The sequence below is a fragment of the Sciurus vulgaris genome, assembly GCF_902686455.1.
Source record: "Sciurus vulgaris genome assembly, chromosome: 17".
NCBI classification, from domain to species: domain Eukaryota; kingdom Metazoa; phylum Chordata; class Mammalia; order Rodentia; family Sciuridae; genus Sciurus; species Sciurus vulgaris.
This window is the reverse complement of record NC_136478.1, coordinates 3,497,366-3,521,401: the sequence shown is the minus strand read 5'-3', so window position 1 is coordinate 3,521,401 and position 24,036 is coordinate 3,497,366. Positions and strand designations below refer to the sequence as shown.

The following is a 24,036-nucleotide window of genomic DNA, read 5'->3' as shown; positions in this document are numbered from 1 at the left end:
GCAACTACATAAAGAGAAAAGGTTTATTTAGCCCACGGTTTTGGAAGTTCTGGTTCAAGGTTGTGCCACCCTCAGGGAGGGCTGCACACCATGGGCGTAGGAGCCAGCAGACCCACCTTGAGCCTGAACAGAGAGAGGAAACAAGCATGGCATCTCCTACTGAGAACCTTCTGTCTACCCCACCTCTCAAAAGTCCACAGCCACTCCAGTATTGCCACCCAGGGCACCAAGCCTTTAATGCGACGCTCTTGGGGACACTCACGGCATACCCAAAGCATGGTTTCACCCAACCCCACACAGCAGACCAGGGGAGGGTCCCACGCACACCTGCAGCAGGCTCCCTGTGGCTTCACCTGGACTTTGTCTAGCTTGCCGCCGTCAGGGATTGTCTGCCTCTCCAAGTCGGAGATCGCTTCATCCAGAGACTGGGGATGATAACAGACCTGGCCCCTGTGCTCCCGGGGCAGAGTGTCAGCTTAGCACCCGGTGTGCAGTGAGTGTCCGAGAAGTGCTCGTGGCACTTACTGTTCAGTAGTAATCATGGCAAGTCTGCAGTGCTCATTAGCACTATGGCAGAACAGCCTGAGCCAGTGGGACTTCTCCCTGGGCCCAGTCGAGGCAGCAATGGGCTCTGCCTCGGGGAGTTTGGCGCTGGGGTCACAGCAGCACTCAGGTGTGCAGAGGTGGCAGAGAGGTGGTGGCGGGGCCTTCTTTGACATGTCCAAAAATGTCATCCTCGTATTCAGATGAGTTTTGCAGAAAGAAAAGTTTTAGGAAAACATGATTAAATGTAACTTCAATAACAAGTGGCATGAAAATCTTGAAGGTATTTAATACGAGACCCCATCTCTCAGACCACTCTGGTGGCTGCTGCTGCTGGCCCACCCTCAGGCCCCAGCGAGGCGCTGGCCTTCCCCCCTCTGTCCCCCGCTGTCATCTCCCGTCTCCCTGGGTGTCTGTCTTTCTGATTCTCTCCAGCTGGGTCTCTGCATGTCTGTCTCTTTGCTTCCTTACTGTTTCTCTCCCCCACGTCGGCTTCCCTCCGTATCCCTCTCTCTCTTCTTCTGTCTCTGTCTCTCCCGCTCCCTTTCTGTCACTCTTTGATCCCTGGAAGAACCTGGCAGGGATGGTCTGATCAGAGGTTCACGGTGGGATGGCCTTGCTGAGTCCCCAAAGTGTGTTGATCTCCTGCCTTGAAGCGGGCCTGGAATAGGACCCCAGGAAGGGTTCCACATTCTGCTGCGGAGGAGGCAGCAGCAGGAAGAACAGCACAGCGGGGCCCAGAGTGGCAGGGGCCAGGGTCCCAGCATCCCCACCGTGGAACCCGCCACCCGCCTGGGCCCTCCTGGGCCCCAGCCCTCGCGTGGAGAGGTTTGCTTCCAGCTGCGGCTAAGCAAGGCGGTGTGACTCCTCCCCCTGCCAAGAGTGGACAGGCTGTGCCAACCTGCTGGGCGCCCTCATCCTTTCCTGTGGCCAGGCTGCTGTGCCCCGCGCCCGGGGGTGAGGTTGATGTGATGGAGACACCTTCAGACAGAAATGAATGTGTTCCTGTTTCCTGGGAATCTGAGTGGTCAGCAGGAAGGAAGCCTTTATCAGTGCCACGAGGTTCTCTGTGGCCTGGGCCCTGTCCCGTCCGGTGAAGGCCTTGGGTGGAGGTGTTGCTCCATCAGGAGGGGAGGGAGGGGACTGGTGGTCAGTGCAGGGCAGGAGGGCGAGGTCCAAGGCCCGCCCAGCACTCAGCAGTGACTCTGAAGCCAGGCTCCTCCCAGTGGCCCCGAAGGCAAGGCCTGGCCACATTTTCTCTCTCACGGTGTGCAGTGAGACTGCTGCTGCCCAGCAGCTCTGCACACAGCCACTCCTTGGCCTCTGGGATACAGCGAACGACCCCACCCCTCACGTCGGTGATCTGTGGCCCTGGGCACCTCCTGGGCCTTCCTGGGCTGTGGACGGCTTGGTGAGCTGCTGTCCCCAAGTATCTGGCATGGCCTTCCAGGCCCGGGGCTAAGCGCCCAGCGGGCTGGGCAGACGAAGGCACCACTCAGGTGCACCAGGGTGGAGGCCAACTAAGGATGGTCAAGAGGGAGGCTGTGAGGGTGGAGGTCACTGTATGGCACCCAGAATCGAGGGGGCCTGCCGGCCCTGGCCCCACACGGAGGGAGCGGCCTTCGTCTGTGGCCCAAGCCACATGGAACCTGCAGGCTGTTCCTGCCAGCACTTTCCTCACCTCTTCTGGCCTCTGCCCTCCTCCGCAGCGGCACCCTTTGCACAGGCACCCCTCCCGTGGCCCCTCCTGTGTCCTGTCACGTGACCCTCATCTTAGCTACTTCTTACCCTGCTTCCTTTAGAAACTCGCTGGATCCAGCACTTTCTGCAGACACCCTCCTCCTGAGGCGTGGCGACGAGAAGGCCCCGGGAGGCCGGGAGGCCGGACCCTGGTGGCCAGACCCTGGTGGCCAGCCCTGCCTGCTCCCACCCCTTCCCACCGCCCCCACCCCACCCTGGCAGGGGCCCTAGAATGCAGCCAGCGAGTCCGCTCTGCCTCCTCCATCCCAGTGTCCCCGTGTGCTTTCCGGGGTCCTCACAGGCAGTGGCTGCTGGGGCTCCTGCAGAGGAGGGACCTGGGCTGCGGGCAGGCACCGGGCTTGGGGCTGGCCGACAGCAGAGCTGAGGCGACTCGCCCCTCAGAGGCCAGCTTCAGAACCTGCCTTTCGGGAAGGTCTGGTGGGAAGGGACCTGGTCTCTAGGACCTGCACGGGCCAGGTCTCGGAGGGTACTGCCAGCGACGCAGCTGAGGAGGCTGGGGTCCCAGGGTTCCATTTTCCAGGTCAGGGACGACTGTGTCAGCAGTAAAATTGATCTTGGTATTTTTTTTAAGGTACCGGGAATTGAACCCAGGGGTGCTCCACCATTGAGCTACCTCCCCAGCCCTTTTTACATTTCATGGTGAGGCAAGGTCTCACTGAGTTACCCAAGCTGCCCTTGAGCTTGGCAGCCTCCTGTGTCGGCCTCCTGAGTTGCTGGAATTACAGGCATGAGCTGCCAACCACACCCAGAAAGTTTGGCCTGTCTTGCCAAACATTTTAAGATGCGTAGATTCGAGTCATCACTACCACCCTCGATTAGGACACCACCTCGCCACCCTCCTTGTCACCACGCCTCCCTGTCACCAGCCCCTGGCAGGCCTTCCTCCCTGCTGGAGCCATCTTAGAGATGGAATCCGCCCCTGAGGCCCTGAGGCCCTGAGGTGGACCTGCGGACGAGCTCCCCACTGAGCAGCTGGAGGCTGGGCATGCCCAGGTGGGCCTCCTGCGCCCTTGCCCGGGCTGACTCCACGTTTGCTGGTTATGAAGGGTCGCCGCAAACCTTGGCGGGCAGGGTTTGGTGAAGGCAAGTTCTCCCTTCAGTGGACAGCTGGGTGCCTGGGAGGGGTCGCTGGCCTAGGGTCACGTCCTTACTGGTGAGAAACTCTGGGTCTCTGTGTAGACTCCCAAAGAATGCGGCGGCGATGTCCACCCTCGCGGAGAGGAGTGGGTCCTTGGAGAGGGCGCAGCCCCCCGGTGAGAGTGAGAGAGCTGCACCCCACGCACCCGGGAGCCCACGACTGTGCGTCCAGCTCCCCCAGACTTCCTCTTGGGCCCAGGTGGTGGGGGCCGGGCGTGTGCCGCAGGCTTTCCGAGCTGCTCCCGCTGCTCCTGCCGGGAAGGGAGCTGTGCCATCTTTGTCCCCCACCCCCACTCCGGCCTATTTCCTTTCATCTCCCCACCTGCTGCAACCTGTCCCTGGGGGCCACTTGAGCATGTTTAGCTTTCCCTCTGAATTAGCCGGTGAGGTTCTTGTTTGTTCTGTTTTGTTTTCAGTGACGGAGGGGACCCAGGGCCTCCTGCATGGTGGGCAAGAGCTCCACCACAGAGCCCCATCCCGGCCCTTTTTAATGTTTATATTGAAGCAGGGTCTCAGTAGGTGGCGGAGGCTGACCTTGAACTTGCCCTCCTGCCCGGCCCTCCCTGCTGAGTTCTTGCTTTCCGTGTGGTGCGTGTGTGTGCTCTAGGCACTGCAGCGTGCGCACCCTTGTGGTTTGGCTGTGAGGTGTCCCCCAAAATCTCAGGCATGAGACAGTGCAGGAGGGTTCAGAGGAGAAACTCTGGGGTTGGGAGAGTCCCAACCCAGTCAGTGAATGAAGCCCTGATGGGATTAACGGAGGTGGTGGGTGTGGCTGGAGGAGGTGGGAACTGGGGCGTGGCTGTGGGGTGTAGTCCGCATCTGGAGAGTGGCGACTCCCTCTCCCTGCTTCCTGATGACGCGAGCTGCTTCCCTCTGCCACCCTCTCCTGCCATGATGTTCTCCCACACCTCGAGCCCCGAGGAACGGAGCTGGCCTTCTATGGACTGAGACCTCTGAACCGTGAGCCCTCGAGTAAACCTTTCCTCCTCTAATTGTGCAGGTCAGATCCTTTAGTCACAGCAGCGAAATCGCTGACGGAAACACACCTAACTTGCCACATGACCTGTATTCTTCCACTGGCTGCGGAATGCAGAAACCTGCCTCGTGGTCTCCTTTCTCCGTGGTAATTCTCCTTTATTCACTGAAAACCTCAGTAGCCGATATTATAATTTTTGTTTCCAACTATCGAATATACTTTAAAGACCTCAAGAGGAGACGCGTGCTCGTCCACCAGGTCTTGCTGGGCCCGGTGCTCCTCCTCCTTCCTTGATGTCTGGGCTTCCTCAGTGTCAGGTCCCTTCTGTCCAAAGAAGTTGGTAAATTTGGAGCGAGTCTGCTGGCAGCTGATGGGCACCACAGTGTTTCATTCTGGAGGATTTTTAAACATTGGTGGATGTAGGCTTCTGGATGATACTTTCTTTAGTCCTTAAAAAACATCGCTCTGCTGGGCTTGTGGTGCACGCCTTTAACTCCAGCGGCTCAGGAGGCTGAGGCAGGAGGATCTGGGGTTCACAGCCAGCCTCAGCAACTTAGTGAGGCCCTAAGCAACTCAGAAAGACCTGTCTCAAACTAAAAAGTAGCAATGGGCAGGGGATGTGGCCCAGTGATTAAGTGCCCCGAGTTCAATCCCTGGAACCAAAAAGAGAAATCACTGGTTCACTCCTCCGGCTTCTGCGACTTGCTGTAAACCTGCAGGACTTGGCGCTTGATCCCTGTCCGTCACCAGCAGTCTTCTCTGCTTTGAAGACTCGTTCCTTGTCTCTGGCTTCCAGTATTCCCATGGTGTGAGTCTCTCGGGCTCAGTGAGCTTTGCTGAGATTGGGGAGTGTGGGCCATTAGTCTTTTCTTCCCCTGGGCTGGTCCTCTTTCCTTCCTGGGACCTTTCCTACTGTCCCACAGTCCCCAGGCTCGCTCACTTCCTTTGCATCTTTTTTCCCTCCATCGCCAGGTTGGGTCTTTCTGTCCATCTCTCTGTGCCTGTGACTCTGCTTTGTCCTCTTCTTTTGGCCCTTGAGCCTAGACAAAGGGTTTACAAAATTTCCATTTTGTCTTTTTAATTCTAAAATTCCTGTTTGGTTTTCTTTCGTCTTCGTTTTCCTTACTGACACGGAGCTTCCCCTTCGTGGCAGGAGTGCCCGGGCTTCCTTGCTGGCCAGCAAGCGGCTGCACCGTCCTGGCTGGGGAGCCTCTCTGTCCAGGGGTTTCCTGGTTCTTCTGGTGCGGAGTAGTTTTGACGGAAGGTCCTGAGTGCTGTGCTAGGGGCTGCGGCCTTGCTGAGTCCTGCAGAGGGTGTCGATACCTAGTCAGCAGGCCCTGACAGTGGGGTCGGGCTCTGAGTCCCTCCCAGCCTCCTTTGAGCCTCCACCTCAGCTGTGGCCCCACCCTTTGCCTGACTGGTCACATGGTACCCTGTGAGCCACTCCGCAGCCATTCTGTGACTGGGTGTTGGACACTCCTGGCCTCCAGGACCCAGAGCCCACCTGGAAGGCCACGTTGCTCCCACTCAGCCTGGGAGTGAGCCAGGGGCTCCCGTGACCTCGCCCTCCAGCAGAGACCCTCATCCTGGTGGGTCTGCCCAAGCCCCGGAGGGACCTGCACCTATTCATACATACCTGTGATAAGGTTCAATTTATGAATCAGGCACACTGAGACATTAATGACAATAATAAAAGGAACATTTATAACAATACTATAACGGAGTCACCAGTGTCACTCCTGCTTCACTTGGAGGTCATTATGAAGTAAAATCAGTGGCCATCGCTGTCATCCCAGCTACTCAGGGGGCTGAGGCAGGAGGATTGCAAGTTTGAGGCCAGCTGGGGCAACTTAGCAAGAGCCTGTCTCAAAATAAAAGGGTCGGGCATAAATCTCAGTGGTAGAGCACCTCTGGGCTCAACCCTGGTGCCCCCGCCCCACACGCACGGCGTCAGGGCCCTCGAGCACAAGCATTCACGATGCCAGCACAGTCGCCTGGTGCCCAGCACTGCTCAGTGACTGACAGTGGGGCAGCGGACACAGGGTGGATGTGCTGCACCTCTTGGGCAGGACAGAATGGGGTGCCTGAGACTTCACCGCGCTACCCAGAAGGGCACGCAACTCAACACTTGCAAATTGCTTATTTCTGAAAATCTCCGTGCAGTTTTTTCAGCCCCCAGTTGACTGTGGGTAACGAGCAAAGCCACGGACAAGGAGGACAGCCGCTCCTCCTTCCCGGGTGGGGGCGGGGGCTTCGTCACTCTGCTTTCGCTGTGACCGAGGTACTTCTGTGGCCAGGAGGACAGAGAGAAACGGGTTTGCACCCTCTCGACCACTGAGCCTCCAACTGGAGAGGAGGATTCCCTCCCTCAGGGTCTTGGTACCTGTTGGCAGGCCCTGCTGAGCCCTGAACTCGTCTGGGGCCTGAGGCATGGAGAGAAGGAGAGAGACAGGACAAAAGGGACACCGAGGGGCTGCACCCACTGCCTGAGAACCAGGCAGCATGTTCCCTCTCCTCAAGCCAGGACTGGGGGCCTCTCCTGGGTCCCCTGCCGCAATGCTGCTGCTCTCGGGAATTGGGTTCGACTGGGTCCAGGCTGGGGACGCTGGGGGACAGGAGTGGCAAACTCCTGTCATTCTGGTGGTAATGCACCCTCTGGTCCTCTGCCCTGGCCCTGCTGCTGTGAAGGCTTTGGAGGCATCAGGAGCTGCTCCACATGTTCTGTGCCAGTGCTAATGTCACTTCCAGGGGGCAAGACAGAGCAGAGTGCCAACTGACTCAGAACCACAGGAAGACAGGGCTTTAGAGGCCTCAGGCAGAGAATCTGAATTAAACAAAGAAATGAGGAAGTCAGGGTGTATCTGGCCCAGGAAAACTGTGGTCTGTGTGGGGAAAGAGGAAATAGGGTGGTGATTGGAAGTGCTGCAGGAGCCCCTGCCAGGCAGAGCCACAGGCTCTCTGCAGCTTTCGCCCTTGAAGTTGTCCAACTATACAGGGTGGAAGGGGATCCTCAGCACCGGCCTGGACTCCCAGGTTGGAGCAAATAAGTTTGCAGCCAAAGGAGCTTTACTCCACTCCACCAGGAACACAGGTGGAACACCCCTAATCAGAAAGTCTGAGAATGGTGTTCAGTCCTGGAGAGTTGGTGTCTGTGGTCACCGCCATGCATAGCCTCCTGCTTCTGGACTGGAGGAAGGAGCTGGCGTGCTAGTGCCCGTGGCGTGTGGGTGCCTCTGCCTCCTGTCCCCCACCCCGCTCCTTCCTCTTCCTCTCCCAAAGCAAAGCTTTTGTTGAAGAATAGTTCTGGCTGGGCGAGGCCCCCTGACAGAGTCGGCCCCCGGTGCCACTCGCTCACCACCTGTGCGGCAGAGGCTGCTGGACACAGCGATGCTCTGAGAAGGGGCGGCACGCCTGGGAAGTGCCTGGTGGAGGAAGGCCGGTGGCCACAGAGCAACCCCAGGGACGTGTCTCCCGTTCTGCTTTTCAGTTTTCACTTCATTCTCACCTAACATCAGCATTTTCCACAAGGTCACATTGTCACTGTTGCTCTTTCATGTTTCAGCGAAGTGCCCAAAGTTCATGTAGCAAAATTCAGTTCCTTCTCGTTGCAAGTGAAGGCTCTTTGGGTTCTCGCTCTTAGAAATCCCGCCGCGTCAGGTGTTGGGGCCATCTGGGTTATGGCACAGGACAGATGAAGCAGGCAGACTTCCGAGATGTCGTTAACACACCTCGGCTTCATTAGGGAGGGTCCCAGACAACCACAAGTGGCCTGCAGAACACGTGCAGCAGGGAAGCCGCTCGCAGCTTCTGCAGGAGGGTCAGGGGCTTAGCCGGGAGAGCAGGCACGGGGGTCAGAGGTGAAGAGAGCTGGACCAGGGCCGGGGGCTGGGTGCAGCCTGGGGGAACCAGGGTGTCCTTGGAGCTGCCAACTGAACGCTTCTGTGAAGCTGCTTTTGAACAGTGGCCATGTCCCCTCTGCATTGGCCCCTGGAGAGCTGTGTGGGCAGCTTTGACCTGCTCCAGATAACAGAGCTCCTTGACCGCCAGCCAGAGATGACAGGTGTCCTGGGTAGGCAATGATGGACACCAGTGGCTTTTGCACAGAGGGCTCCCCATGGGCTGCCAGGGACGCCTGCTTCCAGGAAGGCTAGCCAGTCTCTTCTCCCACGGGGACACAGATGTCCTCTGCACACGGCTCTGTGCTTTGGCCCTTCTTCAGGCCACTGGGAACAGAGCACCAAGCCTGGCGGGAATGGCCGATGCTCGTTTCCGTCCCGTGCCTCCTGGGGGCTCCTTGGAGAAGACACATGCCCCCAACCGTGCAGGCAGCCTGCGCCAGTTCCGTGACTAAGTGTGCTGCCTCCGGTACCAATGGTGGGGCAATTTTTGTTTATTTTGCCAAATTTCCCAAGAGGATGGAAAGCCAAGCCAGTCTGTCCAAATTGCATCCAGCTGTCCCCAAATTATCAGCTGTGTCCTTTGTTAAAGAACTGCAGCTGTTCACCAAGGGAGGCCATGCCTGGCAGCGAACCCAGGCGCTCGGCTAATGTTGAAGATTCCTGGGAATGCTGCCCGGCCTTCGCCTCATTGCCCTGAGCTGGGGGCTCAGCCGTGATGGGGGACCCACGCATGGCAAGTTCAACACAAGCACAGTGCAGGCCGCACCTCCGATGCCCAAAGGGGTTTGCTTTTGAGCTGGGGTTGGGCATATGACTCTGCTTCCTCTTCCCTGACCTCTTGGGGCCAACTGAATTCTTGGATCCTTCTACTTTTGGGCAACGTGGTGGAGTGGGGTTTGTTCTGGAACCTTCCGTGCTGGAGCTAGTGAAAGGAGGCGGCCCTGTGAGCGAGGGAACTCCCCCTGCTTCTACCCTGTAGCGGGGCTCACCCATTGTAGCGGCTTAAAAAATGACCCAGCGAGGCTGCCGTTGAGGCTGTCCCTATGGAGAATTCAGCCCCTCTTATTCTCCTGTGGGCTGGGGACAAGCAGATGACCCCTTGGCTATTTTTTTTTTTCCTGTGAACCGTGGACCGTTTTTAGAGGTCTCCATCTTCCTGGAAGTGGTGACTAGGAGCTGGCTTCAGGTATGAGCACTGCGGTGGCTGCAGAGGAGGAAAGCTGCATTAAAGCTTCTGAAAATGTTACCCTGGAGGGAAACAGAAGCTCAGGAGGCCGACGGCCTTCCCTGCGGGTAACCTGTTGGCAAGCAGCTGTCCCTCTCCCACTTCTGGCGTCCCCACAAGGAGAGCAGGACTGTCCTGGTCAGTGGCAGGAGCCCACTCTGCCTGGTCGCCTTGGCAAGTCCCCTCTGCGACTCCTTGATGTGACGGAGACCCGTGCAGCTGGGTCTGATCTGGTGTCTGGGACACATCCCTGTTCTTGTCAGCCGCTCCTTTTTCCTTTTGTTCTTGTGAAAAGTCTCACAGCATGTATTTAATTAAAATGCCTTTGCAAGCTTTTTTTGTCCCCCCTCAAAGTGACGACTCCTAAGCTTTGGACTTTAGGGTCGGGTAAGGAGTGCAGATCCTTGGGCTGCGTGTGGTTCCTGTGGTGTGCCTGTGGGCAGGGAGGTCGGCGGCTCCTCCGGGGAGGTCGGGCAGAAGGTGTGAGGCCAGCCTGGCCAGCGGAAGCAGAGTTGAGCGCAGCCGTCACTCTGGTTTTGGATCAGGTGCATCTGAAGGTCACTTCCGAGTTGGTTGCTGGTGTTAGCGTCAAACACAAAATGTCAGACTCCTGCTCTGGTCATTTATGAGTTGCTCGAGGGCAGACATGGTGCTGTCTCTCCAGCATGCCTGCCCACGTAGGTGCTGAGCAAATTCCAGCACGTGAGTGAATTTCCAGTCGAGAGGCATCCTTGGACGCAGCCCGCTGGGGGGTCTGCCAAAGCCTTTGTGGGTCCTGATCCTGTGTCCTCTGTCGGCCGTGCCTCTGGGCTCTCTGTCCCCGGGCTCCATTGACATGGCATATGCATTCAAATCTAAACAGTGGCCAGGTGTAGGGTGGATTCCAGCCTTCCTGTTGACTGGGTCCGATGGTCCCGGCAGCTCCTGTCAGGGCCAGGCCTGGACAGTTGTGGGTTCCCGGGTGCTGGATGCACTACTGAGAGCTCGCCTGCTGCTCCAGCCGTCACAGTGGCTCTTCTCAGAATTCATTCTCTGCTTTCAAAAGGATAGAAGCAAGTGCTTTCAAACCGCAGCGACGTAGGTGGTCACCGTGTGCCGCTCTTGCCCAAGCCCGAGAGGGAAACGCAGCAGGCGTCGCTGGCTAACGCGCCTCCAGCTTCTGTGCCTCCAGCGCCCCACCTGCAGGCCGCCTGGGTGCATCCATGCCACCGGCATGACTGTAGGATTTGCTCCACCTAGCTCCAGACTCCCTCCCAAGGGTGCCGCGTCCTCCTCTGGGGAGGACACGGGGACTCTGTGACGGTCTGCATCCCAGGGCGGGTAGTGACATGGGCGCCATCACGATGGTTCCCCGAGCTGGTGATTAAGATGTACATGCTTTTTGTATTTATTTTGTTTTTAAATAAAAAGGAAGGATGCTGAGTGCCCACCTATAATCCCAGCTGCCTGGGAGGAGGCCTAGGCACAGAGATCACAAGTCAGACCATTTCAACTTGGTGAGACCCCGTCCCAAAATGTTACAAAGGGCTGGGGTGTTAAAAAGAAAAGGAGGAGGGGCCCCTCTCGACGATGACAATACATCGTCATGGCCTTTTGGGCAATGGCATTCAGAGATCTTAAGATGAGGAAAAGAGGGACCTTTTAGGGTAGCGAAATGTGTTCATGAATCCACTTAACCACCCGGTTCAGGCCGTGATTTGCTGTCTTGTCCTTGAAGCTGTCATGAGTCTGTCAAGGACTTTCTAAACCCCAGCGTGCTGTTTCTGTGTTGCCGGGTCTGCGAGGCCACAGCGCACACGGCTCCTGAGCTCCGTCGTTGCCGCGCCCCCTTCTGGGCCCCACTGAGCCCCCTCAGCGACCTCTTTCTAGATACCTACCCAATCTGCTTCTCAGAGCCTGCTCTCTTCCCCGGGGGCTCGAGGTTCTCCTCCCTTCCCACCCTTTGGCCCACCTGCCCTGTTGATTTCCTCTAAGACAAGATGCAGGGGATCGGAGCATCCGGCAGAGGCTGCCAGCTGTGACTGTGGAGTGCTGGGCTGGACTCTGTTGCAGGTTCCTCACCTGGTGTGGCTCAGGCACCCCACGGCATATGGCCCATCAGGTCCACGAGTCAGGAGGTCTCATCTCCACCCAGAGCAAGCGCCGTCCAAACACACCAGTACCGAACTGACGCACGCGACCTCCAGACTTGGGGAGAGTTTAAAGAAATGTTGGCTCCGGCCTCTGCATCTTTGCGACCCTTGTCAGAGACTTGGTCATTGCCATGACTGGTGTCTTCACATGAGGACCTTCTTGACAACTGCATGTCTAAATTCAGTATCTGGAGGAAGTGTCTTTGCCAGTGGACTCATCAGAACCAAGAGGATTGTATAGCCCGCTGGATTTCCCCGCCTGCTTTGGCTGCCAAGAAGCATCCAGGTCCGAAGCCCCCTGCAGTAATGAGCGTGTTGACCCACTGTCTGCCAGCTGCCCTGGGCACATTGGCTGGCCCTGAAGTTATCTGAACAGCTATCTGAACATGCTGACATCTAAAAGGACATCGTGACATTCGCTGTGACTTGGCACGTTTCAGCGGAGCGACTGTTGCTTCACACCCTGCACAGCCCAGGTCCCTTCCTGGTCACCAGGCCCCGTCGCTTCTCTCAGCCCGCAGCGCGGAGCGGAGCTGTGTGTCGCGTACTCGGGCCGAGCTGGGCAGCTCCAGCAGAGGCAGACGGGGGTCCTCTGCTCTCACAGGGCGAGAGGTTCTGGCACCAGGAGGCCTGTTTCCAGCCAGTAGCTGCTGTCCGGCCGGGGTGCTCAGTCCTGGGCTGTGTGGCTGGGCACAAGGCCAACGATACGCACCTGCACTCACAGCTGAGCCTGGGCCGGGCCCCTGGGGCTCCTATCTCAGGTCAGGAAGGGTGTGAGGGGTAGACGTGGGGGGAACTGAGAGTCAGCACCTGCAGCAGGAAGAGCCACTGCCCACAGGGGTCCCCACCTCATGGGCACCCCGAGGTGCTGGGGCTCCGCCATGGCAAGCACGGTGCACAGTGGTGTCCAGGGTCCCCAAGGGACCCCCACAGCCTGCCATCGCACCCTGGCCTTCCCAGCGCTGTCTCCTCCCCCGGTGACTGCATCGAGCATCCAGCAGCTGTTCCAGGCCAGTACCGCCCTCGGGTGTTCCTCTCCTCCTCCCTCTCTAGCTATTTCAGGCAGGGCCCAGTTTTCCTGGAAACCATTTATTATCATGTTGGTTTAATAGCTGAACAAACACAGATAGCGATGATCTAGTAATTGATCAGATGCACTTATCTGAAGACAGCCGCAGAAACCAGAAGTCCAAGCCAGGCTCCTGCTTCGCCTGATTTCTGCACCCAAATGCAGGCCTCCTCAGAGGTCAGGTTGCAAGACAGTGGCCATTGAGGGATGCAGAGGAGACTCTATCCGAAAACTTCAGCTTCCCTTGCGTGTCTGCAGGTGTCCTGGAGAAATAGCCTCTAGCTAGATGCAAAACACAGACTCAGGCCTGGGGGTGCCTGTGATCCCAGCACCTCTGAGGCTGAGGCAGGAGGATTCTGACTTCAAAGCCTCAGCAACAGAGAGGCACTAAGCCACTCAGTGAGACCCTGCATCTAAATAAAATATAAAACAGGACTGGAATGTGGCCAGTGGTCAAGCACCCCTGGGTTCAATTCCCGGTACCAAAATACAAAATGAAACAAAACAAAACAAACCCCCCAAAAAACCAAAAAAGCAGATCCAGTTTTCTTTCAGCATCTACACGGTGGGAAGCTGCCCCAGACAGAGGCAGAAGGGACACTGGTGCAGGTGGGTCCCCGTCTGTTTGCAGCCCCTCTGGCAGCACATGCTCATCACGTCCAGGGGAAACCAGACCTTGCTGGTCTGCTGGAGCCTGAGCAGCCGGGAGGTGCGTCTCCAGCCACCAGCAGTGCAGAGGCCTGGAATGGATTCCAGTGCTTGGGTGGCAGCGGAGGGACCTGACTTTCACGTCAGGCATGCACCCTGGGCCAGAGGTCCCCCAACTTGCCCCGGGCCTCAGAGCCTCCATTGTGTATTTCTGGGGCCCCTGAGCTACCACAAACACCTCAAAGTCCAGACTCGGTGAGTGTGTACAGCCTAAGAGCTTGCTAGCCACTTGTATTCATTCCCTACTGCTGCTGTGGAGGTCACTGTGTACCCAGTGGCTTTGCATGGCACATGGTGACTGCTTCTACAGTTCTGGAGGTCAGAAGCTCAAATCCCTCTCACTGTGAGAGTCGGGATTCCATCTCTGCTGGGGAGGCGGGGATGATCTGTTTCCCTGTCATTCTGTCCCCTGGCACTGGCCCCTTCCTCCACCTTCAAAACAAGCAGCATGGCACCCTTACATCTCCTTCCCTGAGGTCCTCCCAGCCCCTTGTGAGGACTCTTGAGATGATACGGGCCACCTCACAGCCTAGTAGAGTCTCCCCGTCAGGGTTCTTAACCACACCTGCAAAGTCCTCTTTGCCGTGTGAGCTGCCAGTCATGGTCCCAGGGATCGGGATGCGGATGCCTTTGGAGATCACTGTTACCATTCGAAAAGATGATTTGCAGAAGGAAAAATATTCTGATTTCATGCTCAACAACTGCAGCTTCTTACTAATGGGACACCTGTGCTTACTGGACTAGGTTCCACCCTGGAGCCAGAGCCTATCCAGCCACCCTTCCCTGTCCCATACCACTGTTTGTGACATATTTGCTTTGATCATGCTGAAATTCTGGAGCCAAGGAGGTGCCCTAGTCTGATCATGCCACCAAAGATGCCCTCAGACCACAGGCTGCAAGGGGGCTGCGCATGCGAGCCCCACATTTCCACCCTACCCCAGATTTCTCCCCTCTGACCTGGGAGGAAAAACCATGTACTGCCCAGCAACTCACTGGAGCTGTTCAGAATTCAATGATGCTTGTCCCTGCAAAGCCCGGGCCCCTCTCTTACCATCTGCTGCCTGGCCCGGAGGGCTTCAGCTGCCCCACCATCCGGAGGATGCCATCAATGCAATTCTGCAAAGCGTTCCTTCCAGAACTCCCCTATAGCACCCCGCTGGGCTTGCTAACAGTCCTTCTCCTTGGGGAAAACAAACATTCAAATTCATGTTTTCAAAAACAGGACACTGGAGTACAGATGGAATGGCTTCGCAGCTGAGGCTGGGCTGAGACTAGATGGGGAGCCCCAGCTTCCTGTCTGGTTAGCTGCAGGGCTGCTCGGGCCAGATGCCTGGGCGGAGGAGGTGAAGACCCTCGGAGACTCAGGTAGCCTCTGGCCCGGCTCCCCATCTGCACCGGGCACCTGCCCCCGCACTTGGACTTGGAGAGCCCAGCTCGCTGCACAGTGCCCAGCTGGGAGTCAGGTGCGCTGTGCACCTTCCAGTTGAAGTGCAGGTGTCAAGCCCACCAGGTGTGTGTCACTACAGAGGGACTTTGGGCAGGTAATTGGTCATGCTTACATTACCAGACTTGATGTGTGCACCATGACCTTCCACCTTGCCTTGAGGAACATGTCCTGCGGAAGCACTGCATGTAGCCTAGGGGGCTGGTCAACATGGAAGTCAGGGAGTTGGGTTTGCAGCTGGCCTGTGTCTCTGTTGTGCTGTCACTTCTGTGTGGATGCGGCCCTACCTGACCCTGCCCTCCTGACCTTGCCCTTGGCTCAGGGCAGTTTTCTTGACGTGCTATGCAGGCTTGCTGCCGGGGAGCTGGGCGGGCTCTCCTCTTGGCTGGAGGGGCAGCACCGCACTGGTTCTCAAAGACACTGCACGGGTTTCTTAAGGTCCAGGGCCAGGGCTGGGTTGCACAAGGTTCCGATTCTCCCCGGGGAGCCCCTGTCTCTCAATTGCTCAAGGCCGCTGGCTAGAGAAGTCGCAGCCCGTCACTCTGGTTGCTGAGGAAATCAGAGTTTGTGCAAAACCCAGGGGATGTGGCTGGGCTGGGTGCAGTTCTAGATCTGCTGCTCCCCTGCGGCTAGACACCAGGCTGGGAAAGGGCTGCAGGGGCGCCGGGCGGGAGGGGAGTTGTGGGGAGGTCAGCCTCCTCCAGCCCTGCCTCCTCTGGGCGTCAGCATTGCGGGCACTGCATTTATATCGCTCCCAGGGTCCCCACACCCTGAGCACTACAGACTCCTCCAGGGCCAGCAAGGCCTCTCATGGCCCCCTTGCCCACGAGCAGCTGCCCTCCGGCTCTACCCTGGGCCGGTCATCTTCTCAGGACAGCTCTCCCTCCCCAGACTCAGAGGCCAGGGGCCACCTTGCACACTGACAGTCACCCTGAGAGCATTTCTATAGCACCCAGGGCCTGACACTCTCAGGTTTTCTGCTTTATTAAGAGCCTCTTCCCGGGTATGAGCATGTGCGTGTACACACACACACACACACACACACACACACACCCCACATACACACACAGGGCCCCATGAGCCAGAGTTGCTCATGGTTCTATTTCTAGCTCCTCACACAGTAGTGACTCATGGCAGGTGCTCAGTAAAAGGCTGTGGAATGGGGCCCATTATAGACTCTGGGGTGCTGGAAGTTACAGATCGGCACAAGCAGCCTCACTTCTGCAAGGGCCGGAGGGTTTTAGGCCTTCAGGAGGGCTGCGTCCACTGTCTGCAGGCTGTAACAGAGTTGTGTGACTGAAAACCAGTTTCTCAGGGTCTGGGACCAGAAGAGCTCTCAGAGTCTCCCCGTAGGTGGAGCAAGGCAAATGGGTGGGGCTGGGACCAAAACGAGGGTATTTTTTTGGCTGATATGTTTTGAAATAAATTTAGTCACCACTACTGAAAACTTGGAAGCTTTCATGTGGATTTCAACATTCCCTAGAAAACTCTAGAAGCATTTCTGAATGGCAGCCCCCAGCTGGCTCTGGTCATCCCTGCTGGGCCACTTCTGTGTCCCCCAGCCATCCGCGACAGATCCCCGAGGTCAGCATGTAGAGTGCCAGTCATCTCGTCCTCCCTGGAGCCTGGAATGGTTCCTTCCTGGAGGAAGGGGCGGGCTGCCTCCCAGGCCCTTACCACACAAGCTCCTGTGCAGGGCTGGCCTTCTGTCCTGCAAGAGAGGAGTGTCCCCCAGCTGAGGGTCCGGGGGGCAAGGTGGCCTGTAGAGCAAGCTGCCCCACAAAGAGCCTCTGGCCCCTGGGCTTCCTCTCACTTTGAGCCTCCTGTAGTTTGTCAGCTGCTTCCTGAACCCGTGGAGAAGGCACCGGCATCCTGGGTTTCTAAAGACTGGCAGGCTCGGAAGTGGCTCCGTGGCTCCGTGACTCCGTTTGCTCTGCAGCCTCCTTGGCCACTTGGGCAACTGGCTCCTTTCCTCTCCGAGTTGTGGTTGTTCGCCAGCTGCATCGTTATGATAAAGAGCAGGACAGGGAGCGCCCCCTCCGTGCATTTCTTATCGTCCCAGCCAGTTCAGGGTGTGCATAAGTGTCGCCGTAGTGGAATGAAGTTCCTTTGACTTCAGCATCTCCAGTAGAGTGAGCTGGCATGCAGTGGGCATTCAGCAAGCGTCAGCTGAACTGTGAAGCAGACGCTTTCCTGCCTGCATTGTACCTGGCTGATCGCTGTTGCACCGAATTGTTAGGATTTATTTTTCATTTTGATTTGTGTAGGTTTCGTTTAGATTTGCTGTTCTTTGGGCAGCCAGAGAACAGTCTCCAAAAGGACCTCAGAGGTCTGACCCAGTCTCACTGTTTCAGACGGGGAGACCCTGCCCGGAGCGGGCCTTGTGGCCGGTGAGAGGGGCCCCCGCTGTCCACACCCCAGTCCCATGTCCCGCACTCTGAGCCCACAGGGCCCTGTCACTGTCCTGGCCTGCAAAGTTCTTTTGAACTGAGGTCTGCGCTTCTTTTCAGACAGAGGCTGGCTTGGCAGGGTCCCACTGCCTGTGTGCCATAGCCGCCGTGGTGGCCCAGAGCCAGCCTCCCGTCTTTCTGACTCAGGGTACTTAAAATACCTTGGGCTGGGAAGTGTGCAGGATCCACAGTGGGCACGATGTCCAGCTCCTCGGAGGCGGGAAGTGCCTCTTCCACAGCAAGCCGCCCTCAGCAGGTGGCTGACCCACGGTGCCTGACAGAGCCCGTCCTGGGGCGTGGCCTGACTGGGGTGTGAAAGGTGGCAGCTGTGTGGTCCCCAGGAGGGGTCGCCTCTCTCACTGCTGCCCCCAGCCCAGGCACTCACGGACAGGAGCGGAAGACCTGGCTTGGCGCTGAGTCTAACCCCAGCTCCACCCCGTGAAGCCAGCCACCCTCCCCCTGCCCCTGTGAGCTTGTTCATTCCTTCCACAAACACGCCATGAGCATTCCTTGGTCAGGGGTCTGCACTGGGGAGAACTGGAAATGAGTCGAAATGCGGGCCGCAGGGTGGGGGCGCAGAGTGAGTAGTTAGCTCTGAATGGTGGAGACGGCTCCTCAGAGGATGGGACACAGAAGCCGACCCTCATGGCTGGAGGGAGTCCTGGAGGGAGTCCTGGAGGGCGCGCGGGGGTGGGCAGAGGGTGCAGCCTGAGGAGCAGAGTGCAGGAAGCAGGGGCATCCGGTCCTGCAGCGGCAGCAGGGACCTGGTGCGGCAGGAGGGAGCGGCACCAGGCTCAGGAACCACCCTGGGCCGGGGTCCGCGCAGGCTCTGGGCTGGGGGGGAGGATGAGGAGCGCAGCAAGCCGAGGAGCTGTGGCTTAGCAGGGGTGCCTGCCAGTGGGAGGCTCTTCCCCGCCACCCTTCCAGCTCAGGGTGGGTGCTTTCCTGGCTGGCGGTGGCCTCGGTCTGTGCCCGGGCAGAAGGGACCGGAGGTGCGGTTCCCTGAAGCCTGCCTGCACAGCCCAGAGGAGCCTGGCTTCCCGGTGTGTGACAAGTGCCTGCCGCGGCGCAGCAGGTGTCTCACAGCGACAGGGACTGTGGGAAGGGAGTGGGCACAGGGCATCGCCGTTCTGCCAGGACGCCTGCCTCACCGCTCCGTCTGCGTCGTGGTTCTGAGGGGCAGCGGGGCCTGTGCTGATCTGCTTGCGTCTGTTCCCTGCAGATGCCATAAGGCCACTGCGCTGCTCAGAGGCCTCGGTGGCCCGCAGCTCCGAGCCACCTGCGCAGTGTGGCCGGCTCCCGCCAACGCGCCTGCAAAGCCGCTCTGAGGGCTCCTCCGGCTTCGTCCTCAGCAGCCCACCCACACCATGGAGGCCGAGGTCCCCGAGGGCTCCACTGACGCTGGGACCGAGCCGCCCATGGCCCCTCCCCGCGAGGCAGCACCTTCAACACCACGGGATGGGGACGGCTCCCTGGGGGACGCTGCCTCGGAGAGCGAGGCCACAGAGTCCGCGGACAGCGAGAACGACATGGGCGAGTCGCCCTCACACCCGTCCTGGGACCAGGACCGCCGCTCCTCCTCCAATGAGTCCTTCTCCTCCAGCCAGAGCGCCGGGTCCGCCCAGGACGAGGAGACGCTGGCGCTGCGGGAGTTCATGCGAGGCTACGTGGAGAAGGTCTTCTCAGGAGGGTACGCCCGCCGCCTTGGCCTGCCCTGCCACCGGCTCGGGGACCTGCCTTCTGCCCTGGGCGCGGCTTCCTCCCAGGGGCCACCTGGGAATCTCACAGTGACTCAGTCCCCCTGGGCTGCGGGTCACAAGGGAGTTTCTAAAGGATACCTGAGCCCGGGCCCCACGCTGGGCCAATTCTGCCAGCTGTCCAGGGCCAGCACACCACACATGCAAGGGCCTGGGAGATCCAAGGGCAGCCATGGAGGGAGTGTCCAGCGCCCATCCTCTCCCTGTCCGACCCCCGCCCCTGCTCATCCAGTCCTGTCGGCACCCGGCAGAGCTGGAGTGGACTGTCCATCTTCACTCCCCCTTAGATTCCTCCCCACCGTCCACCTCCTGAACGCCTCCGAGGGCATCATGGAGGGCGCAGGCTAGGCAGGACTGTGCACGCTCTCTTCAGTGGCCTCCGACTGTGTGGGCAGCACACACCAGGGCCCGTCCGCTTGCTGAGCCTTGCATTCCAGAGTTTTCTCTGTGCCTTCCCAAGTCAGATTTGGGGAGGGGCTGGTTCTGTGGGGTCACTTCCCACTCTCTGCTCCAGCCGCCCTGGCCCACCCCGCCTGGCCGTGCTGAATCCAAGGGGAGCCATGGACTCTGCTGTCTGAGTGGCGTTGGGCAGCCGCCCAGCGGCGCACCTCATCGGGGCTGTGGTTGGCAAGGCGGCTGCAGTTGCTTGCTGGGACCAAGCTTGGGGTGGCCTAGGTAGCAAGCTTCCGTCACCCGTCTCATTCTGCTTTCTTGGGAGCACAGTGCAGCTGACTCCTGAGCAGCTGTTTGTGCAGGATGCCTTCTTGGCGCCTCTGCGTTGTGGGCGTCAGCAGCAGGAGTGCCAGGGTCCAGAGGGCCTCATGTCTCAGCCAGGAAGGGAGCCACCCTGCTGGCCGGTTCCAGTGGGGGAGGCTGACCTTCCGCGTCCACAGCACACCACACACTGCTGGGTGTTCGTCCAGCGGCTCCCGCAGCCCGAACTTGGCACGGGCCCCTAGCCCCGCCGAGTGACAGCTGCTTTCCGACAAGGTCTGGGGATGACTCGCCCACAGGGGGAGTGTGAAGTGGCAGCTGGAGGGACCCTTGTCCAGGTTCAGCAGCAGCAATAAGAACCTTGGCCTGGTGACGCTCCCAGAGCTGTTTTGTACCACGCTCCAGCCTCCCCTCTGTGAGCCCTTCATGTGAAGAACAGCCTCAGCTTCCTCTGTGGTCCGAAAAGGAAAGAGTCATGTGATGACCAAATATCCAACTATCTAGAAAGGCCCGCGTTCCTGGGAGCACCAGGCTGTGGCTTCCTACTGAATTCATTTGACTGGCACTGACATTAGCTTCCGCTGTGCACAGCCCAGCTGATGGCAAGGGGGAGAGCCCAAAGTCCACTTGCCAGGAAGCCAGTCTATGTTTGCAGCAGCCAGTCAGCACCGAAACCCCTCATCCTACCACTGGTCATATGCATCTTCAGAGCATCCCCCACATCACTGCGGAGGGCCGGCCAGGTCATGTTCCACCTGGTGCGGGTGACTTGGGGTCAGCAAGATCAAGATTTGTTCTACCAACCCTCAAATCAGTGCAGAGCCCATAAGCCACCACTCCCCAGCCTTCCGCGCCATATTCTGAGTCTTTTTAAATTCGAGGAAGAATATTGGCTGCTCCTCAAAAGAACCAAGAGCCCTCAGGGTCCTGCCCTCACTGGGGCTCAGATCTGGCTGGGTGGAAGCAGGAGGGCAGGGGACAGAGGGGCTCTGGAACCAGGAGACCCAGATGGCACTCTGACTCTCTGCTCTCAAGCATGTGGGTTCTGAGCCATGCTCCTGGCCTTCCTGGGTGCGGGGCGGGGAAGGGAGTGTGTCTGGCGACTGGCGTGGTGCTTGGCAGCCCCTTCTTGCTCTTCCCTCCTGTGAATTTTGCTCCAGAGGACTGACTTTTTTGCTCGACTCTGCCTTCTCTTTCAGGGAAGACTTGGATCAGGAGGAGAAAGCCAAGTTCGGGGAATACTGCAGTGGCCAGGATGGGAAAGGCCGCGAGTGGTTTGCGCGATACGTCAGCGCCCAGGTGAGGTGGGGGCTCCGTCCCGGGAAGAGCAGGAGACTCCCTCAGCCTGCCCTGGGGTCACACTCTGGGGAGAGAGGAGGGACTCGGGCCACAGAACATGGGCCAGGATGCCTTGAGAAGGGCAGCGTAGGGCAGTGGGAAGGGCCAGGGCTCATCTGACGCCCCGCCCTCGGGGCAGAGGGAGAAACTCACACCCCCCAGGTTCCAGAAAGTTCAACGTGGGCTCTGTCCATGCATTTTTTAAATTGAATAACCCATAGTATTCGGTTTTGGGGAAAGAGAATATATTCAAGATGATAAAGGAAAATGTAAAGAAAAATGTATTAACAAAGCTTAGAAAAGAATTGAATTTTATAAGTATCCAATAGATTGCTTTTTCTAAGTATTTTTATTACAAATAGGGTATTCATAGAAAATTAGAAAATGCTAAGGGACCTAATGACCCACAAATCTAGAGTCCAGACCTGGCCGTTGCTGTCCTCTGGGGTTTGTCCCTCTGTGCTTGGCCACCTGGGTGAGCATGTGAAGTTTTGCATTGTGGGGTGCTGCACCTGCAGGGGTCCTGGCAGGGGGAGGTGGCTGCGGGGGCCCTTCCCAGCTGCACTTGGAAGGAGTGGGGCTGACCTGGCGTCCCCGCCCCGCTGACCTGCTCCCTCTCTGCACAGCGCTGCAACTCCAAGTGCGTGTCGGAGCCTACCTTCTACCGGCTGGTGCAGTCCTTCGCAGTGGTGCTGTTCGAGTGAGTGCCCCGCCCCGCAGCTGTGCCTCCCGCACCCGCGAGGAGCCAGCGTGAGTCATGGCCACGCTGGTCACGCGCAGCAGCTCTGCTGTTCCCAGCGTCAGCCAGGCGTCATGGCCAGCATCTCCAGGGAACAGAGCAATTAGGGGGCTGCAGCTGGGCATGAGCAGCCCCTCCCCCAGGCCCAGGGACACGAGTGCCCGCCCCTCCCCCGTGAGGCGTTTCCAGCCGGCTGCCCAGCCACCCCGAGCCAGGCAGAAGGCCTCAGGACTTGGGGTGCAAAGGGCAGGGCTACGAACCTCAGCTGCCCGACCCTGTGCCACCCTAGGAGGGCCAGACCCGCCTGTGCCTGTGGCTTTGAGAGCAAGGGAGCTTCAAAAGGGAGGGGCTCTTCTCTGCTGAGCAGAGCTTCACTGACCTGGAGCCTGGGGCAGCTGGAGAGGAGGGGCTGTGGAGGGCAAGGCGAGGGGCCCTTCTGGGCAGTCTGCACCCCATCCACCACCCCACGAGGCCTTGAAGAGCTGGGGCCCTGCATGGTGCCCTCCAGTCCTTGGCTCCTCCCACTTCCCCTCCCCATGTCACCAAGCCCACCATCCTGGGCCTGAAGGGCTGCCCCTCCTTTGCTCCTGCCTCTGCAGAGAGTGGCTCTCCCCAGCCTTCCTCCCCTGCTCCTGTCCTGGGGGAGGATCGGCCGACTCTCCTGCACTTGCTCAGCATCTGGGGCTCCTGTCAGGAGTCTGGGGCTCAGATCTGGGAGGGGGATGAGAAACCTCCATGGAGGGAGGGTCAGGGAAGCTGCAGCCCAGCCAGCACGGGGGCTGCAGGCTGTCTTCCAAGAACTGTCTCCACCTGCGGACTCTGTGGGTGCAGGCGAAGCTGGGGACCCTGGTGTGGCAAGACGCCACTGGTCTATGTAACATTCGTGGTCTTTTAAGTTTTAGTTTATTAGCATTTTCCACTTTGACTTTATCTTCTGCTCGCCGGTCTTGTATAGTTTTATTAATTGTTTAGTTCTTTAAGTTGACTAGATTTGTTCAAATATTTTTTGAAAAGAACAAAAATGATCCTCAGTCCTACTGCCTCGATGATTTCTGTTGACTTTCTTTCATTCTCTCTCTTTCTGAACCCGGGGATGCCCCTCCACTAAACTGCATCCTCATCCCCTGCTCCTTTTATTTTTTATTTTGAGATAGGATCTCATTAAATTGCTGAGACTGCCCTCAAACTTGTGATCCTCCTGCCTCAGCCTCCTGAGGAGCTGGAATGACAGGCCTCTGCCACTGTGCCAGCTTGACTTTCTTTTAAAAGTAAAAAGTGTCCAAGTTTAAAAACTAAACGGGTTGGGCATGGTGGCACAGCCTGAAACCCCAGTCCTCAAGAGGCTGAGGCAGGAAGATCACAAGTTCGAGGACAGCCCCAGCAACTTAGTGTCTTAAAATAAAAGGTAAAAAAGGCTGGGGATGTGGCCCAGCGGAGTACCTCTGGGTTCCATCCAGTGCCAAAGACAAACAAACAGACCAGAAACCCCAAGCACACAGGAAGGAAAAGTGTGACAGAAGCCAGGGACCGGCGGCGGATTTCTTTCCACACGCAGCCCTGCGTCCACATCCCCGTGGCACTCTACGCAGGCACGGGTGTGGCCGCGGCCTGCACTCTGGGTGGCTGCTTACGTTGCTTCCCGTCCCTCTGTTCCCCACATGGCGGTGGCAGCAACGTTGAGCCTTCGAAACCTTGACAGCGTAACCGCTGTGCCAGACGGGCACCCCGGCCCGCGCGTCCCGTTTGCTAGATGGAGCGATCTGTGCATGTGCATCTTAGTGCGCGCCCGCCGGCCTCAAGTGTGAAGGAAGCGAGAGCACCCTCCGCCCGCGCAGACCCTCATTCCGTACTTCAGCTCCTTTTATGGAATGATCTATTCTTGCTTTTTAACAGGGGATACAGGGGGAGTAGCTCTCCATACACCCGTGGTGTCCCCGGTCAGGAGGACCGGGAGTTTGCAAGGAGGACTGTCCCGAGCCCCCCTCGGGCCACTGCATTAGACCCTGGGCAGTCAGCAGCCCACTCTTCACCATGCTCCAGGGATCCAGTGCACCTGGCCTCTGAGCCTCAGATGTGGGGACACTATGTGACTCTGCTGGCTCCTGGGCAGTGGAGGCTGGAGGCTGGCCCGTAGTCCTTGTGCT

General features: G+C 58.4%; 1 protein-coding gene across 2 annotated transcripts in view; it reads left to right on the top strand.

Annotated features, from left to right (window-relative positions):
- KIAA0513 overlaps positions 1-24,036 on the top strand; it is a 46,050-nt gene that overhangs the window by 10,386 nt on the left and 11,628 nt on the right. For both annotated transcript variants that reach the window (XM_079117574.1, XM_079117573.1), the window contains exons 2-4: positions 18,567-19,034; positions 21,015-21,114; positions 21,780-21,853. In XM_079117574.1, coding sequence (XP_078973700.1) covers positions 18,712-19,034; positions 21,015-21,114; positions 21,780-21,853 — 497 coding nt within the window. In that variant the 5' untranslated portion in view covers positions 18,567-18,711. The remainder of the gene's footprint in view (positions 1-18,566; positions 19,035-21,014; positions 21,115-21,779; positions 21,854-24,036) is intronic.